The sequence below is a fragment of the Tasmannia lanceolata genome, unplaced genomic scaffold (assembly GCF_043159265.1).
Source record: "Tasmannia lanceolata isolate RefF3 unplaced genomic scaffold, GAP_Taslan_0.1 ptg000037l, whole genome shotgun sequence".
Taxonomy (NCBI): domain Eukaryota; kingdom Viridiplantae; phylum Streptophyta; class Magnoliopsida; order Canellales; family Winteraceae; genus Tasmannia; species Tasmannia lanceolata.
In genome coordinates this window covers 55,608,978-55,629,624 of record NW_027518714.1, presented here as the reverse complement: position 1 = coordinate 55,629,624, position 20,647 = coordinate 55,608,978, and the positions used below count along the sequence as shown (strand labels likewise).

Sequence of the window (20,647 nt, the reverse complement as noted above, 5' to 3'; positions counted from 1 at the left end):
ACTCGACACATGGCACCAGTGGCGGCCCATAATTCCATCGCTCCGCGAAGGGTAGTTGGGTCATTGCAACCTAAAAAGGAAGGACCAAGCATAGATCTCACCCAACCATGATTGTACACATGTCCAAGGGTATGAAAATAAGAGTAAGGCTTAGTCCACTAGCAGGTTGATACCTGTCCCAAAGGGTAAGCCAACCCCCAAAGCCCTCTCTATAAATAACCCTCATGAAGATAAGGTAAGGGACTCGAATCCCAAAATATCACTATTCATAGCGTTTACCTGTTCAGTTGTGCCCATCAATTACTTGAATGTCAAAGGGCCCTTCCGGAGTTACAGCTCTGGGTTAGTTTTGTGACCTCGTGTTATCCTGTGCAGGTCATAGTCTTTGGATCCACTCAGAAATCTAGACGCGCCAAATCCCCTCTTTTGTCACTGCCTCATTTGTTACTGATTTTGGGAGTAACAGCATTGATCAATGATATGTCTTCATCGATCGTGGATAACTAATTATGTTCTCTAGAAGCTATTCTAGAAATTGTTAAGTACATGGAGCAAGTGATCACATACACTATGTGAAACTCGAAGATCAAATGTTCATGAAAGATAGTCCATGAGAAAACGATATCATGCACTAGGTAAATTAGACATCTTTCACCCCTATTTCTTGCTCGGGACAGCCCCCTCCATTGTAAAAGAGTAGTCATAAACTCATAAATACACTAGAGGTTTTTCTCCCAAGCAAGAAAAGGGGTTAATATATCATGAGATTTTATATGGTGTAATCACTTATGGTCCGTATTTTTCAGAAAGTACTGTACGAACCGTACTATAAGATGATACAAACCATCCATGTGATGGAACTCAACGTAAATAGGTTGTTCCCAAAAAATCATTTCCTTTGGAATCTTTAGAGGTTTCCATAATATGTAGTTCCTTTATAGATCGGACAGTTCAGATCATCTTATATAAATGATTTTTTGAGCACAACGTATTTACTTTGTGGCCCATCACATGGACGGTTTGGATCATCCTATACTGTACTCCCTACAATACTTTTTGAAAAAAAATACGGGATTATAAGGTCTTACACCATATAATTCCTATTTCCTCATATATCACTTCCCATCTGATACTAATCCTCGTGGTCGGTCCCACGTAGGCCTCACTTGTACCTTTCCTTTCTCCTACGTATGCACGTCTGATGTGACAAATTACCGACAACTGCTCTCCCATCCCGATAAAGATGCCGAAACTCAAAATATCGGCGCGCTCTCTCTCTCTCTCTCTTCACAGAAACCCGAAACGTTAAAAAAGCCAAAACAAAGCACAGCTTAAGATTAGATTCCCCTCCAGATCTCCACTATCTTTTAAAACACTCCGCCCCTCCGTTCCTCTCTTTCCCCTCCCAACAAATCCTCTCCGTCCGATTCAAATCGGACGGAAATCAATCGCCCGTTCCTCCGCCTTTCCTTCTCCTAAAAGCCTCCTCTAAATTTTCTAGGGCTTTTTTTTTTCACTCTTCTATAAATAGAGATGGACCGGAGACGAACCGGGAGCCCAGTCTACTCTCGTCAAAGGAGTGGCGGTTCGAGTAGCACCGGTTCATCATCTCCGGCCATGTCTCCGGCCCACCACCACTCCCGATCTGCTTCCACCACCGGTTTTTCAACTATAAAGAGGACTCAAAATGTTGCGGCAAAGGCCGCGGCACAGAGGCTTGCGCAGGTCATGGCGTCTCAGACTGCTGGAGATGATGAAGATGAGGATGATTATCTGACTGGATTCCGGTCCAATGTTCCTCCGGCTTACTTGAATAGTGGTGGTGGTGGTGGTGGGAATGGTATTCCGGCGATCTCGTCTGTTAGGCAGACTAGATCTCCGTCTCCTGCGGTAATTTAACTGATTTGATGTGATTTTGTTGAATTGTGTTAATTTGAGATTTTTTTTGGATGGATTTATTGGGAAATGGTAGGGATCTGATTTGGATTTGGTGTTTTAGTTGAGTAGAAGTCTAGTCGAGTGTTTTAGTCCTGAAGTGATTAACCAATTTGCTGTAATTTTGTCGAATTTTGTTAATCTGTGTGTGATTTCTAATGAATCTATCAAAAAATGATAGGGATCTGATTTAGATTTGATGTCTTAGTTGAATAGAACTCTAGTGGGGATGTCTTAGTCTTGAAATTTGATGACTTTGAAGTCTTTAAAGTTAAAAAAAAGTCTGATTCGGATTTGATCGTTTTTTGAACTGAAGTTTTCTGCTGACAGTTAATCTATAGTTTAGCTGATTTGCTATATATTTTTTTAACTATACCAGTATCAAATTTTTGGAAACTACATTTTTTTGAGTTTTCATTCTGATGCTATTCTGATCTATCCTATTTGAATCAAAATTTAGGGCCAAAATTCAGATCTATAATTTTCAGATATCGTAGTGGATGATTTTTCGAAAATACATTTTTTGAGCTTTCATTCTCACGGTTTTCTGATCTATCCTTCTTGAATCAAAAGTTAGGGCCAGAATTCAGGTCTGTAAATTTCGACACAATTTCGTTTTAGATATAGGAGTTGACGATTTTGGTTTTTAAACTGGAATCTGGTTTAGTTATCTATTTATTTATGGTAATTAGAAAATAATAACCCGTCATTTGTATCTGTATCTTTTTTGTTTACCCAATGTGTTACTTTTCATTAAATTTCAGATTTTTGATGTCTTTGTGTTCTACATTCAGCACTAATTTATTGGCTAATTGGATTTTGCCATATTTTAATTAGTTAGGTCGGAACTTTATGGAGCATACTCCATCAGTACGCTCTTCATCAACTGGAAGGCCATCATCGGTAGCTGTTCGTCCAACGCCGATGGTGCCACCTAGTAGAACCTCACTTAGGGCTCCAACTTCTATACCACCGGTAGAACCTCCTGTTGATCGTCGAAGGGAGAAAAGGTAATGGAATCTCTTTGATGTAGGATGGGTAATTTTCAAAGTTCTCTTCATATATGTAAGATATAGGACGGATGCCAAGGAATGACTTCTCATGTAACTCTGATGCCAAATTGATGTAGGACAGGTAACAATGGATCACTAAATTGTAGCTCTAATACCAGTGAGATGTAAGAGACAGTCAACTAAAACAATCTCTATAGTTATAGGTTCAAATCTAGGTGAGATCGTTTAGGGGAGAAAGTAGGAGTAAAGGAAATAGGTGAGGTCCACAGTACGAATTTAAGGACTGTCGGGACTGGTTGTTAAGGTAACAGATAAATAAGGGTGGGCTTGGATAATAAATCTAGATGATGTAGTGTTAGATATGATAGAAGGAGCAGGCATAATGGCAGTTTGTAAAAGTATTTGCAGATGTAGAAGGTTGGGTTATTGAGATAGTCAAGGGAATTATATGGGTAAGTGTTTTAGGGCACAAACAGAACTTAATCGAGGGGTTTAGGGTAGATAAGGGATGGATGCTAAGGTTTCAGAAGGCTGGGCTATTGAGACAGTCAATGGAATTGGTTTTTCATTTTTTCTACCAGTGATCAGAAGAACTGTCTTGATTTTTCTTCTTCTATTGCATGTGATTACAAACACATTTATGTATTCAATGAATGCTATCACTGTAAACAAAGTTGATAATTCTTCAATTTGACATAGGTATTAGGGTGATCGATTTGACATTCTTTTGATAGGCTGCATACTAGCTGTTAACATACGCTACAGGTTTACAGCAGACATGGGACATCTGAAAGCAAAAGAATCAGGAAATCAGCGTGAGGCTTCTGCACTTCGAGATGAGGTATTTCACTTTCATATATGATGAAATTTGATACTGTAGTCCTTTAAAATTTTGGCATTAAATATTTCTTCTCAAACTGCAGCTTGATATGCTACAAGAAGAGAATGAGAATATCCGTGACAAGGTGCGTTGCTTTTTTGTTTTTCCAAAGAAGTGAAGGGTTTAGTCATTCTTTTACTCCCCAACATAGTTTGCGGTATCTGCATCACATTCACATTGCAATGTGCCATCCAGCTTCAACATGCTGAGGAGAAATGGGAGGAAGCAGAGGCCAGAGCTAGGGAGCTTGAGAAACAGGTCATTTCTTATTGTTTGCCTTTATATTTATTAATTGCGTTTTGATATACGTGATACGATTATCTAAGAGCACGAAGTGAAAAATGAGTACTTCTGCTAAGTAATTCCTTTTTCAATTGCTAAATTTTAATTGGCTCTAGCCTCTAGTTCCCATTGAGGCAAACGATCTCCATATGCTTGTCCGGTATGAGAGGCTGAGTGCCAAGGATACTCTATTTTGGCAAAAAGATGTCTAGGAAACAATCAGCATGGATGTTAAGGAAAAGACATAATTTATCATCTTTTTTCCCTGATGTTATTTATATACTATTTAGTATTTACATTGTTATAATGATATTAGCCGACCCCAACTAGTTTGGGACAAAGGCTTAGTTGAGTTGTATTGTTGTAATGATATTATTGTAAAATCTAGTTGAATTTATGTCTTTCACATGTTGTAGAAGAAGTCGAGAGAAGAGAGGGAAGACAAGTCATGGGAAGGGATTGTAAACTATTTCATTAACTTCTTAATATGGCTTTACATTATCTTATCTATAGTGCCGAAGACTAAAATGCCCTTAATGAAGCACAACTACTCATCCTAGAATGGTGTACATGAGACTATTTTAACACCAGCCCCCTCTCAATTTGTTATGTTTTTCTGAACATGATCAATTTGTCAACTAGATGCTAATGATGATTTGTAGCAAGCCCCTCTGTAAAGATGTCTCCAATTTCATCGTGACATAATACTATGGAAGAATCTCACCCTTTCTACTTTCTCTGGGATGAAATGATAGCCAATCTCTATATATTTGCTTTGTAACTAAACAACACGGAGGTCTTCCTGGCGCTTGGCAAGGACAGTCAGATCGACTGTGAAAGGCATACATAAATCCAGCCGCTGACTAAGTGCAATATATTGCCTCACGCCGGAGGCTCATCCACTCAGGGTAGACATCACACATCACAGGTACGAGTGAGGTTATCAACCCCAGAATAGAGAGTAGATGTATGCTCTCAAATGTCTTTGGAAGTCTTGAGGCATATCACCGTGCCAGCTACGTGAGATTCCATAATGTTCTAGAGGAGAGTGCGGATCAGTGCATCATTCTGCCGCCACTTAGCATATGAGGGATCCGTGGAAGATCACGCTCTATAAAATCAACCTTACCTCGTGCTAGGAGGTAGGTCTCAACAGCTATATGCCAAGGAAGATAGTTGGACCTGTCGAGTTTGATGGAAGTCATTTGTGAGAAAGGAGCCTCCACAGAAGATGAAGAACTAGAAGAGGGACTCGAAGGTGGTGGAGTCATGATGATAGGAGGATCCATGATGATGGAAATAAACTGAAAATTACAACCACAACAACGGCAGATGAACAATAGAGAAGGGAAAATCAAGAGACGGGCCCAAACACCATACTGTGGCTCCGATTTGCGATGACGTATGTGGGTAGGAGAAATGATGGTAGATGCCATGTGATTATAAAAAAAGGCTCGAAAATCATGGTAGGTGTACTCACCAGTCACCATCTTCACCTCTTCATAGGCACAAGTTATGTGCAGCTAAGTGCTCAACAACAAGAGTATGGACGGAAGAGAAAGTAGAGAATGCATCTGATTTGTTGAGAAGGAGATAAATTTAAGTGAAATGTGAATAATCATGAGCAAATATAAGATTCTAGCAGGAACCAAGCTTCAAAGGTTAAACCAAAAAAAATCTATTAACATAACCATCCATTACAAAATGTCTTGCAACTTTATATGATCCCCTAAACCCCTAATTTGTTCAAGTAACCCAAAATTTCTATTCTAGTCTATTCCAAACTCTTTAAGACATGATATGTTTGATTTCTTAATCCGGCTGGGACTCTCAATAAAAACATAGAAAGACACCCTCCAATGTTTTTATGTTTTCCTTTGAGGGTCCCCAATGAAACCACTTAAACTAACTCCTAGCTTCCATCAGGAATTACTAGAATTCTGCTGACATAGAAACAATACTCATTAAAATTCCTCATCTTAAACAATTACCTAAAGACCCCTACCACACAAATTAGAAAGTAAAACACCATTTACGATTTTCAAATGAGATTAAATTTAAAGACCACAAAGTTAATTGTAGAACCAGTTATCATTTACCATAAATCCATGTAAGCAGGAATAATGAAACCCTAAAATTTCAAGCCAAAAGAAGGCCTCTAGAGACCTAAATTATCTTCGAAGGACCTAGTGTTTTGCACTCTATATTCTTCTGAATTTGTTAGATAATTTCACCTTTTAAGATACTGATATTTGAGTTACAATGCCTGATGTTTTCCTCTTTTAAATTTTGAAATCTGATATTTTATAGGTTGCTGCTCTGGGAGAAGGGGTATCTCTGGAAGCCAAGTTGTTGAGCAGGTAAGTTTTGGGGTTTACTGATACTTTATGTTTGCCATTTTTTTATATATACATTAAGTCATCTTATGCTATTCATTTGCAGAAAGGAGGCAGCATTGCGTCAAAGAGAGGTAATTGTGGAGCACTTACCTGGACGTGGGTTTCAAAAGATAAAAGAGTGCTGACGAAGCACATTCATTTTATGGCTAATTTTCTTGTTTCCAAATTAATATTAGAAAAACATTTGTTGCTATTTGAAGGTATTATCACTAACATGTATTACTATTTGAAGGTATTACCGTATTACCACTATGTAAATGTATATTTAGACACACAAGCATGAGGGGTGGCTAGGGTCAATAGATCCAATTCAGATCAGATCCCACATATGTCTGGGTCACAATCCTTTCAAATCCTATTTTGAGTGTTCTTCAGATCCTACTTTTAGTGTCTGGGAATCGATCCATTTCAAATCAGACCATCCATCAAACTGTCCTATGTCCTACCTAAATTGTACACAGATGGAATTTTGAAAAAGTTTGAATGTTCTTTCCACTATTAGTGCGTCTATGCAGTTTATTCCGTTGCATAAGTCCCCCCTTATCTGTGACTAATCTAAATTTCTAAACAAGTAAAATAATGCTTGTAAACAAAAGGAATTAATCTGAACTGCATACAGGCGTCTAGCCTCTAGAGTTAGGTTAATGCCTAATTGGTTAGAGCTTAGGGCTGAGATACTAGAGACTTCGTTCTTTTGAAATGAGGGAAAATAATTTTGATTAGGGATTTTATATGACAAAACTACCATTCATAAATACTCTTTTATTTGCAATATGAAGAGTATTTTCATACATTAGCAGCCTCTAATCAGATTTAAGATGCTCTAACAGATGCTGTGGCTATGTTTGGGTTCGATCTGGCACAGTTTCAGACCTCAGGATATGGATCTGAATCATATCTGATATGGATCTGAATCATATCTGGTATTGTCCAATTAAATTTGAACACTTTGGCCGTTAATGTCCACTGACACCCTAGGGGTAGATTAGTCTTAAATTAGGCTATTATTTCTTATGCCATTTATTATGCTATGAAGCACTTCTGTCATTCTGATCTTATTATGTCTCTATCGAGTGTTTTATCTCTTCTTGTCCTATGGAAATCATTATGCTTTCTATAATCATTTATATTATATGGATCATAATAGAAACTTTTCCTTTTGTTCTGTTTTAACTTATTGTAGAAGTTGCTTATGATCTAGTGATCTATGAAAACTTGCGAGTAACATCACAGTCTCTGATTCTCACTCATTGTAACAGACCTTTTAAACTATTTCTTCTATTATACAACCACCCACGACTTACATTACCTTGATGTTACCAGTGATCACCGTCTATAAAGATCTTAGTTGGACAAAGTGAGAGTGGAAGCAGGAGTAAAGAAGCGGTGGCCTCAATGTGGACTTAGGAAACGGTTTTTTTCCCGTTTTATTTGCGTAAGATAATATTGAAGAATCCAAAAATATAAATTATATTTAATGAGGTATAGGAATTATCTTATGTGGTTAATTGTGCAGATAAAAATTGAGTATCTGCATTCCAAAATGGACAAAACTCGTTGTAGTACAAATTGAGAGAGTTAGAGGTGTTTTTCTTTGGGGAATAATTGCAAGTAATGAGTGCGATATGATAGTCTTGTAAAGCATAGTATTTTAGGGAAGAGTTGTAGAGTAATGAGTAGGATATGATGGTCTCTAAATAAATCAGAGTATTTCATTGAATGTCATCTTGTAGTTAAGACCTTTTGACCAGCGCTTCTTTTCTCTGGCCTTTTTTCTTTCTTTCTTTCTTTTTTTTTTTTTTATCACGACTAGGATTTAGGTGTTGTCAGATCTTGGTATCTTGCCATTTGCGACTCCCAATGTTGCATGGATTCTTTGCCCCCCTCTGCCGAATCCGTGTCGACACCTCTCCGCATCCGAATCGGACATGGATTCACGTGGGACACACCTGGATTCTTGTCGTAGTGGGCGAATCCGATTCATCATTGTCTCTTTTGAAATGCGAATCCTGCATATTTTCCCAATAAACGTATTTGCTTCTTAACTTTTTTTATATGAAAGCACAACCCATACTCTCTTAATAAAAACCCGAGCGCCTCGACCCTCGAACATCGACGGGTTATGGAATTAATTACCACGCTTGAAATATGGCAAGATGAAGTAGGCGGTATCTAACATGGCAACCCCTAAACATCTAGAAATAGTCACACTCATACACATACATACATATAAAGTAACTGACACTTCTAGCAGTACACTTGAAGTGTCTAAAGGAGTGTCGACACATGTGGACACGGTGTCGTGTCGGACACGACACGTATGTCGGCAATAAATTCAAAGTGTCGGCCAAATCATAGCAAAAACTATTCAAAAAACAGCAGGCCGAATCTCAAAACAGCTATACATGTTTCTTTCAGGTGTATTAAAAATCAAGGAATATAGCACTTCTATATCCGCTTCCTTGCTCTTTAGATATTTGGGCACAGTGTTTTTCCCTTTTTTTTTGCTTGTGTATGCTAGTTAGGGGCATTGAGATCAATTTTTTGCTCCAGGCTGCTCTTAAAGCTTCCAAACAAACTAAGGATGGGAGAGATGAAGAAGTTGCAGCTCTTAGATTGGAAGTTGAGGTAAATTATACTATACTATATGCCTGTTTGTTCTACGATTAAGTTCTTTATGTCTTGCTGCAATCAGGTAGTGCCTGGTGTGCACCATAGGTTAATGCATTCCATTCATTTGAATCAGGGTGCAAAATATGAGGCTGCATCTGCTGCAGAGCAGCTACGAGAAGCAGAGTCTGAATCAAAAGCTCTTCGTTCTATGACACAAAGAATGATCCTGAGTCAGGAAGAGATGGTTTGTACTTTGCGTGGCAAGTTCTATTTGGAGATTTATGTGATTCTTCACATGCTACTTGGTGATTTATTTATCTTACTAGATCTGCATTCCAGGAAGAGGTTGTTCTTAAAAGGTGTTGGCTTGCTCGCTATTGGAGTTTAGCTGTTCGTCATGGTAAACTACTTCTTACAATTGTAGTTTTCCCATCAAGATGAAAATGGCTTATCCTTGTTTGTTTCTGAATTTCATAGCTTTTTGGGCTTTTGATTCTCAATGAATGGGAAATAGCAGAGAGAAATATGTAAATTCTCGCTTTACTCTACCAAACCAGTAATTAACACTTGTTATACATGCATTTTTGCACACATGAACACCCATCCAAATGAGCTTGGACTATATTGTAAACTCTACATTGGAGGGCCTTGACCCTTGACCGCTCACATTTTTGTCATTGTAATACATAATAAGAAGCCTCCATGCTTGACCCATTAATTCTCTAGAAATAGCCTTTTCTTTTATTGGGTCCATGACATTTTTTTTCCCACTTTTAACAGAGGACTACTTATTTAATGCAGGTAATTTTATGAAATTTTCCAATAAGGAAATGATATTCCACTTTCCATCACATTTCCTAGCATTTCTACACCCTTTTGTTTGTTTTTTTCTGAAAACGACAGGCAAACATAGGAGAAACTAGAACTTTTTTTTTATTTTCAGAAAAAGACAAACAAAAGGGGTTGGAATTGCTAGGGTGGGGGATGTAAATATCACTTCCCTTTCCAATACCTACCATATTTTTATCCTCAATCTAGTGCTGCATTCTTTGATGTGTCTTGACGATTGAAATATGAAATATCATTTACCTGGGCAGTTGTTTTGTTCAGGATTTGTTCATTCTTGGCTTATTTTGACCTTGATTGAGTGGGTTCATCTGCATTTTACTTTCACTTTGAACTTTTTTCTTTTTGAATTTATATGGGCTTCTTTTATGCTCGTAGGAATCCATGCAGAGATTGCAGTGACAAAACACGAACACTGGTCATCATTAGCGCCTCTCCCTTTGGAAGTTGTCATTTCTGCAGGACAGAAAGCTAAGGAAGAATCTTGGAGCCAAGGCTAGTCATCAAATATTGGTGTTTATGTGTCATTTCATTCATTTTTAATTTTTACTCGTTAGCAAGCTAGAAATGTTATTATAGTGGTTCACGGTATCAATATTTGTTTCATGGATTATATATCTTTGGTCACTATAATGTGATGCCGTTTATATTAACAACATTGAACAGGTAATGATGATCAGGAGAGAAGTAAACTTGTGTGGGATTTGAGTGATATAACTGGAGAAGGCAATATTGAGAACATGCTTTCAGCTGAAAAGGGCTTAAGGGAGCTAGCTTCTCTAAAGGTCCTTTTTTTATATTCAATGTTTACCATTTCTGCATTATATTCATATTCATTTTTTCCATTTGCATGCTGATTCCCTTTTCCTTTCTTTATAGCGCTTTTAAATTTTAACTGCTGCCATCACTCTATGGAACCTCATTTTTTGGACGTTGAGCCTGTAGCTCAATTGTTCAAGTCTTTATGCGTCAACCTTTGAGGTTACATGTTCAATCCCAGCTTAGCTACCAATTTAAAGAACTGCAGCCATGTATTCTGTCAATAGCCTTGGATATTTTCTCTAGACATGGGCTTTTAATTGTGTTTTTTCATTCAATTTTTTAGCTTATTTCACTCTGTACTTCTATGTTGTGCATTCTGAATTTGGTGCCAAGCCTTACTTTACATATTTGTTTTCAAGGTTGAGGATGCTGTTGTGCTTGCATTGGGCCACCATCGAAGACCCAATTTGGTTCGGCAGTCCTTTTCAGGTTTGTTTCAATATTAGCTCATGATGTACAGGCTCTTATCTTTTAGTACACAATGTCTTGTCGATTAGAAGAATTAGGTGTAAAATTCTATCGTGCTCTTTTCAGGGATTTTAACAAAGAAATAAATTAGATAGCTGCTATGGAGACAGGGTCCATTTCAGGGAGCTTCCTAACAGCCTTCACTCTCATGCCACTTACAATAATACATTAATGACACTTTTTTTAGGGAAATGATTTTAGCACTCCAATGTTTTGATATGTCGAGAAAGTAGCATGTCCTTTTGTTTTTAATTGGCGTCGGAGCTTTTTGGGAACTGTGTAAATAACCTTTTGGCAGCCCTTTAAACACTAAAAGACAAGAAGCTTTCGCGACATATCAAAACACTGGAGTGCTAAACTCATTTTCCTTTTTTTTTATTGACAAAGGTGCCCCTATATATTTGATATAATGACAAGTATACCCCTTTCCGGGTACAAATGGCAATATTAGGTGTGCTGTTTGAGACAACCCTGGCAAGGATCATTTAATCTTTGCCTAGTCCTTTTATCTCTATATACACATTTTCTTCAGTTTTGATCCGACCACAAGTTCAAAAGGAATATATGGAATCACATTAGGAAGGTGTTTGTTTTTGTATATTTCTCATAAACTGTATTGACTTGAGCTTCTATAATGTGATTCCATGTATTCCTTGTGAAAAATTAAAATCAAATTTCATATATTCCAATGATTGTAGTTCCTTCTTTCAAACCATGGACATACTGATTAAGGCTTATAGGTATCAGATAACTGATCCCTTGGGGACCCTAAAATCCGTTAAGTATCAGACCATATTGTCTGATACAACTTGTGTTTCAGACGAGACAGACTTATTATTTGCTATGTATCAGACATTACATTCACTGTTCGGCGGGTATTATCCAACACGACATCTGATATTTTAATCGCTGATTGTGATATTTTATGCTGCTTTCTCATTTTAAGTCTTGTTATCCATTAAGGATCTCTCAGCTACTTCTTCACTTGAACCATCCTCCCTACCGGATTTGGAGAATTCTGAAATAAGTCTCCAACCTTTGGAAGTTGAATTGATCTGATAGGAATAAACACCTTATGAAACAGAAGCAACATTCACCGACTCACCGTCATCTGACACATAATCTCCTGATACTTAGCCACAGCCCTATCCTCCTATTCAGATTCCATATAAAGATCAGATACAGATACAGATTCCAATTCCAACTCGCCCTAATTTCTAAATAGGCTATCACAAAAATGACCCAGATGAATGCTGACTGAAGTAGGCATACCTGCTACTTTTCGCTGGGAGAAACTGAACAACCTTGATTGCCAATTTATTTTAGGGAAATGATATATCCGCCCCTTTTGATCACCAAGAACACCCCCTGTCAGTGTATCAATGACTAAAGAGGTGCTGTTGTACTTATGTCAGAAGAATTCAATGCCCCTGATTGCCACAAACACTGACATGGGGTGTTCCTGGTGATCAAAGAGGCGGATCTATCACTTCCCTTTATTTTATTAGGATGGATATTATCAAATGAAACTATTTTGGGCAGTTCTTTAATTCTTGTTGCTTTGGGAGAGCTTGTTTCACTCATGACATCTATAGCTTGAAAGAGTAGGCATGCCATGAAATGCAACTGACGTGTACCTTTCTTTTGCTTTTTTGTGTACTCAGATATTAAATCCCCTGGTGATCCAAAGTTTCTGGAGGCATATGGTAGTATCATATTTTATTTGCTCAATGCAGTATGTTACTGCTTTAGAATCTATTGATTTGTTTACTCTGAGGCCACTATTCTTCCTTATCGGAAACGGACAACTAATTTTAGATGTTTTTGTCTCACAAAAAGAGTGAACATGAACCTGAGATCTATATTTTCTTGCAGAATTAAGTCCAGAGGAATCAGAAGATGTTCTTTTCAAGCAGGTATGCTGTTAATTCTTTGAATTATTACCTGGATCTTTTCTTGGATTTACAACATCATTTATCTCCTTCGCATGGTGTCATAACCTTAAATTTTCATTTGTAGTTGGGGGTTAATTGTTTCATTTTGATTATCATTCTTTGGCTAAAGAATAGAGATAGCTTTGCAACTAACATTCATACCTAGCATTCATAACAATTAACCTCTTTCCTGCATTTGTTCAAGACCTATGATGGAGTTCCTGTTGTGTGCTGTCTAGAGTGATTCCCACAAGCAGACTCATTTATGGCAAACAAATAGCTAGTTTCATGTCTTGAATAAAAAACAAGGACCGTGTTTATGGAAGAAGATAGACTGGTTGTTATTTAGGGTTCTGTAAACTACCAGGTTCTGTGGAGCTCTCTTTCTATTCTATACTGTTTCGTATTAGGCGCTTTCTAGAACAAACCAACAGTGCTTACTACAGTATTCAGTGCAGATGCAGATCCGGCTGTGCTGGAGCCTATGACATGGGTTACATGTACTGAGTCACATTAACTATTTCACTGCTACTAATTAAATATGACAATTAGTATTTTGCGAGGGCATCTAATTAGCATCATAACTATATTACTATATATATATATATATATATATATATATATATATATATATATTACTATTTTTTTTTAGACGGTAAAAGAGAGAATATATTAAAAGATGAACCAAGATGGTTCAAGCAAATTACAGAAAGAGGAAAAACGAAGATACAAAATCAAGGTGGGAGATAATCAAAACACTCCAAACTAGTCCTAAAAACACCATCCCTTGCTAGGGAGTCTGCATCTGAATTAGCAGATATCCTCACATGCTTAAACATTATAGACGAGTGAAGAACTATATCATCAATTTCCTCGAAGAAAGATAGAAAACGCCACGGAGGAGAAGCCGCACCCAGAAGCCAGCGAACAACATTAGAGGAGTCCCCTTCCACTATCACCTCATCTAACAGAGAATTATCCAAAAACTTAATCCCACGATGGACTGCTCTCACTTCAGCTTCATTAGCATCCGCCACTCTAATGGGGCCCGAGAAAGCCCATAGAACATCCCCCTTGGAATCTCTGCATAACCCTCCAATCCCTGCATTACCAGGATTGCCAAGAGATGAACCATCAAAATTCAGTTTTAACATCCCATCTGGAGGAGGGAGCCAGGATTGCTTGATTTTGACTTTATTAACTCCCTCCTTACAAATAATCTGCCATCCTTCCCATAGATCATACGCTGAGACGAAATGAAACAAAGGAAGGCTTCGAGCCCAAGAAATGATTGCTGCAATGATCTTGATAAATATTCAATAAGACGATTTTGCCACACCGTCAAATACTCGGGAATTTCTTTCCTTCCAAATGAACCACCATGAAGCCAACATACACATCTTCCACAGCATCTTACCCTTTCTTTTCCAGGGACACCATTCCCAACTTTTTATAAATCTGATATGGTGTTAGGGAGAACCCATAGAACCCCAAAACGGGATAGAATAAAGCCCCATATATCTCTAGCAAACTTGCAATGAATGAACAGATGATCAATGGATTCACCATCTGATAAACATAAAGGGCAGTGGTTTACCAAAGTCATTCCTCTCTTCCTTAAGAAATCAATTGTCTGGATACGATCACAACATACTGCCCAAGCAAAAAAGGAGACCCTCGGCGGGCAAGAGAACTTCCAGATCGAAGCAAATAGAGGCTCTACTTTGCTACACACCAAATGATGATAAAAAGATTTAACAGAGAAAAACCCGGATGTACTCCAAAACCACGCACGGGAATCGGCCCCCCCTCCTCTTAATATAACACCCTTCAATCAAGGACATCAACTCTAAAATTGAATTCAACTCTCTATCAAAAAAGTTCCTTCTAAACTTAGGCTTCCAAACCACTATCGAGTTAACCCTCTCAAAGCAATCCGCCACCCAAGCCACCTTCTGAGAAGAGACCAAAAACAGATCAGGGAATAATACCTTAAGAGGAAATTCCGAGCACCACGGATCTAACCAAAAATGAATTCTATCTCCAACATAAACCTTAAAGCAAATACCTTTGCTAAATAAGACCTCAACCTTCAAAATATCCCTCCAAACAGTTAGACCTTTGAACTTAAAATTATCTGCAGTACACCAATTCCCCTCCCTCACCCCATATTTACTCCCTATTACTTTAACCCATAAGGTAGAGGGTTCCGATCCAAACCTCCAAAGCCATTTTCCCAACAGAGCCGTATTAAAACCTTTAATTCTCCTTATTCCGAGACCTCCATTTTTCAATGGGAGACACACAAAGTTCCACTTAACCAAGGAAATTCCACCAGAGGCATGAGAACCTCCCCACAAAAACGTCCTTTGAATTTGTTCAATTCTAAGCACTGTGTGTACAGGGCATTTGAACAAGGAAAGAAAATAAATCAGAATATTTGATAGAACTGCTTTAATGAGAACCAACCGACCTCCTTTAGAGACTAAGTTGCGTTTCCAGGAATCTAATCTCCTCTCGACTCTGTGGATGATTTAATTCCAAAAGTGTTTATTCGGTCTTCCTACCCCCAAAGGAAGACCAAGGTAAGAAGCAGGCAGAGAATTCAATGAACATCCCATAATTCTTGCAAAAACAAAATTAGAATTTCATTAAAAAGAAGCAGGCAGAAGAAGCTTCAGAAGAAGGAACATTTATAACATATAACCCTGACTTCGAAAAAAGAATATCATTAAAAAGAATTAGAATTCATTAAAAAGATTAGATTTCAATGTGTAATTGTGTATAATATGGGATTTGCTGGCCAATTTTGCAGAAAGCCGTTTCGCAGCTCAATTATGCAGGATAGAACAGCTACCTCAGATGAAATTAAATGAATAAGACAAAATCTGCTAAAAGGTGAGCTTGTGTGTCTGTTCTCTCCTGCAAAAGTGAGCCGTGAAATGGCTTTCCGTGAAATTGCCTAGCAAATCCCTATATCTATCTATCTATCTCATGCAACAGCCAGTCCGTCAAATGCCTTCTGCGATGGTCCCTAGCAAATCCCATATATATATATATATATATATATATATATATATATATATATATATATATAGAGAGAGAGAGAGAGAGAGAGAGAGAGAGAGAGAGAGAGAGAGAGAGAGAGAGAGAGGATTATGCGCACTTTGTTAGGATGATCCAAAGCATTCATTTGAAAGGCCCTTACATAGATGGGGTATGAACAAAAAATCAGCTCCATAGGATCATCCTAACCCTTCCATTTGTGGAGGTCAAAAATGGACAGACACTGTTTGCCACAAATCTGCCCATTTTTGCCGTCCATTTTTGGAGGGGTTAGGATGATCCAATGGACCTGATTTTTTGTACGCACCCTATCTATGATGGGGCCTTGCAAATGAATGGTTTTGATTAGCACAAAAAATGTGGGACCCATGTGTTTGGGCCCTCAAGCGCACAATCCTTTTCCTCATATATATATATATATATATATATATATATATATATATATATATATATATATATATAACAGAATCCTGGACGACGTGGGTGCGCCACGTGGCACCCCTTCTATACCCAGTTTCCTTTTACGATTCATGATTAGAAAAAGTAGCTATTTTTTTCTCTTTTCTCCACATGATTAATGATTAGAAAAAGTAGCTATTTTTTCTCCACAAGATTCACCATTACAAAAAGTAGCTATTTATTTGCTCCTCTCTCCAACGATTATAAAATGTAGCTATTTTTTGGCTCCTTTCTCCACAGGATTAAGGATTAGAAAGCTGTGGGATTTTAGGATTTAATAGAAGTTGCCTAGACTCTTGGAGATGAGTACAAGGAAACTGTACTTCTTTTCCTATTATTAGTCCAGTCCCTACAATTGTGGAGCGCGGAGTATTTTTTCTTCCTCGCCCGCATCGCACGGGTTGCCTTACTAGTATATCTATGAGAAAAGAGTTCCTACTCCACGAAGTAGATAACTTATCTACTCCGTAGGCTTAAAATACACTGGGGGCCACATTGTTTGGGTGATCCAAAGCATTCATTTGATGGGCCCTCACATAGATAGGTTGTGCCCAAAAAATCAGCTGCGTAGGATCATCTCAGCCTTCTATTTGTGGAGGCAAAAATGGACAGATTTGCACCACAAATCGAAGGGTTAGGATGATCCTATGGAGCTGATTATTTGGGCACCCCTATCTATGTAAGGGCCCATCAAATGAATGCTTTGGATCACCCAAACAATGTGGCCCCCACTGTATTTCTCTCTGGGAACTTTCCTGATTCTCGACTCTCGAGTGTACTTTGCTTGTGAACTCTATACAGTAATCTTAATATACCTGATAAGAAATGAACTCAACTTCTTGATTGGGGAGCTTCACTTCTTTACCTAATGTCTTGGTCTACTTATATGAAAATCTCAACACAACATGGTCATTAGTGCAAATTAAGACCTCTTTATATTGAAACTGAGATGAACTACAGTTACAACATTATTCAACTTGTCATTTCCTATTATTTAACTGGGTTTGACTTGGGTACCATGTTAAGGGTTTGATAGTTAGAGGACGGTTGAAAATTTGGCACACCACCTACATTTTTATATAGAAATTGATATGAAAGACAGTTACAACATGATTCAACTCATTTCCTATAATTTAGCCACATGTGACTTGGGTACCTTGTTGATGGTTTGATAGTTAGCAGATGGCTGAAAATTTGGCACGCCACGTTAGAGGTTTCAACTAAATCCCTACAATGTAACACACAAAATGAGACCTTAAAGACAAGTGATGAGTGAGGCTGATAAATTCATTAGGAAATGCAATGAAACATTCTAGAGACGACTCCAATTCATAAAGCACCTGAATGATGGGACATTACGACTACTGGGTTTGCAGTATACTTCTTGTATAAATTCTTTTATCTCTTTCTGGTTGATCTGCTAGGGTTTGGCTATCATATAAGATACAGATACATGTAGGATAAACATTGTTGATCTTCGAGGTTTGTAATTTGCACATGCAATAATTGCTTTCTTGCAGTCGTGGCTTACATATTTCTGGCGAAGAGCCAAATCTCATAATGTGGAAGAAGATATTGCCGAAGAGCGCCTTCAGTTTTGGATTAGCCGTAGTGGCCAGTCACCAACTTCACACGAAGCTGTAGACGGTAGAGTATCTACCAATTTATCTATAGTCAGTTTAGCTTTTCATTTGGAGAAAATACTGTTTTTGAGATGAGATCACTCGGGTTGGTACATACCAAGTAGTTGATTTCATCAAAATCTGATATTGAACTCTGAATCTCTGCCCCAAAGTACAAGTCAATACAAACTAAGTCAAACCAAGTCTATTTGGATTCTAAAAATGTGAGAGGACAATCTTTGGCGGTGGACCCACCTTTTTTCGCATAACATTGTTACATAACAATATGCTAAAAAACAGTGGCTGCTTGGCTTCTTCCTAACAAACTTTCTGGGTCTTGCCAGTGTCACGTCTATGTGATTGGATTATCCTAGGTGAGTCTATGTGATTGGATTATCCTAGGTCTGTCATCCATCAATCTTGGGTCTTGCCAGTGTCGCGTCTATGCGATTGGATGATCCTAGTTCTTTCATCCATCAATCCTCTTTTAGGATTCTTCCAAGAAAAGCTAGACATGGGATGGCCATTCGGACAAAGACCATGTGGATTGCCTCTTGATTTCTACAAGATCAACGTTCTTGATTTCACATACATGTCTCAATGTAGAACCCTAGAACTGATCGTTCACACCGACCAACATACCTTCTGCCTAGTCATTCTTTCATGAGAGAAAAATTATAATTCTACTTCTCAAACCACTCGTGTAAAAGCAAAAATGCTAATTCTATATTTTTGTTGCTTTATTTATGTGCAGTTGAGAGAGGTCTGACGGAGCTTAGGAAGCTTGGAATAGAACAACAATTATGGGAAGCATCCCGTAAGGAAATTGACGAAGCCGCTGCTAATCACAAACACGCTGCAGAATCGGACAACTCTACTTGACGATTCCCTCTCCGCCATTATTCTCTTTGATTTTCCGATTGTTCGTTCTTAGCTTCCTTATAAATTATGTGCAGAGGCAAAGGGAGCTATGATCGCTGTTGTATTACTACCCAGAGTGAGTCTTTTTTTTAAGGTGGTTTGTATAATCAACTGTATGAAAAATGAGAGGATTGATAAAAGAAAACAAAATAGAATTGTTGTAATCGAGTGGAAATTTTCTGGTGTGTTTTTGGAATGTTTTGAATTTTGTAACCGTTGGTGCTCAGCCTTTTCTTAGTGGATGTAGTGTGGACCACAAAACATGCATGCCTTCAGTGGGGCCCATTCGATTGAAATTGAATAAGCATTTTTTTCTTATAAAGCTGCTCCACTTTGACTCTGTCTGTTCATCTGATACAGTATGGGTTGTTAGTGGTTGTCTTCTTTTGATATGGAAGCTTGCATATGGCCTTAGAATCAACCTATTTGGATAGAAGGATTTTTTTTGGAGAAGGCATTTTGCGGAGCTGCTTTTGCATTAGAGTGCAGCCTCATAGCCTCAGGTTTTGTCTTATTCATTTTATTCATCTGAAGTGGCTTCTCTCTCATGAAACATTGGGCCCATTGGATGATCCTAGCCCTTCAATTTGTGGTCCTCATTTTTTGGACTGCACTGTACAAAAAAAATAACTCCACAAATTGAAGGGTTAGGATCATCCTATGACCTCGATTTTTAGGGCACAGCCTATCTACTGCCGAACCAAAAAAATGAATAGTTTTTAGGCCCACATCTATCAATGTGGGCCCACTATACATTTTGTTCTGCACGCTCATTCACCATATAAAAACCCCATTATCAGGTGCTCCTATTTGAAAAATACTTCCCTTGGCTGTTGCAGGTCCTTTGGGAAGTGTTAGGAAGAAAGAAGTTAAAAAGAATAGAAGGAGTGCATTTCCAAAAGGAGGGGGTATGATAAAATATTTCCTTCCTACGAGAATGGAAGAAGAATAGCAGGTGAAAAGGTACGCGTGAGAATAATTTTTTCAATGAAAGTTGGAAAGGCGTTTCAAAGATAATAAGACAATTCTATCCGTTCTCATATTTTAAAGTACAGAATAATGACTCCTCAGCCTCCTTTTGTGTTTACCAAAAATAAATAGCTAATGATAAACGCACCACCCATTTTAACCACGGTCGCCCCGAGGGTGTTTTGTCCATAGTTAGCAAAACTCCGTTTTAAACGGCATTTTAAAAAAAAAATGTGTTTTATTGGTATGCCGTTTAAAACTTTTACAAAGAATAAAACTACATTTTTTTAGGCAAACATTTTAAACACGTTTAAAGTAGGGGTGGACATGGTTCCGGTTCGAACTGAGGAACCGAACCGAACCGGCACATTTGGTTCGGTTCGGTTCCATTTCTATATGGTTTGGTTCCAGTTCAGAA

General features: G+C 38.0%; 1 protein-coding gene across 2 annotated transcripts; it reads left to right on the top strand.

Annotated features, from left to right (window-relative positions):
* Positions 1-1,343: 1,343 nt before the first annotated feature.
* LOC143862687 (coiled-coil domain-containing protein SCD2-like) lies at positions 1,344-19,582 on the top strand. 2 transcript variants are annotated; one of them, XM_077373759.1, is made up of 17 exons: positions 1,344-1,890; positions 2,773-2,945; positions 3,714-3,789; positions 3,872-3,913; positions 4,024-4,086; positions 6,421-6,470; positions 6,553-6,580; positions 9,063-9,137; positions 9,256-9,366; positions 9,462-9,522; positions 10,347-10,463; positions 10,635-10,753; positions 11,150-11,219; positions 12,923-12,964; positions 13,134-13,174; positions 18,238-18,364; positions 19,094-19,582. In XM_077373759.1, the coding sequence occupies exons 1-17, from the start codon at positions 1,534-1,536 to the stop codon at positions 19,219-19,221; spliced, it is 1,680 nt and encodes a 559-aa protein (XP_077229874.1). In that variant the 5' UTR covers positions 1,344-1,533; the 3' UTR covers positions 19,222-19,582. The 2 variants fall into 2 exon arrangements, with proteins under 2 accessions (XP_077229874.1, XP_077229875.1); XM_077373760.1 differs by having other exon boundaries at positions 1,753-1,890; positions 2,777-2,945.
* The last annotated feature ends 1,065 nt before the right edge of the window (positions 19,583-20,647 follow it).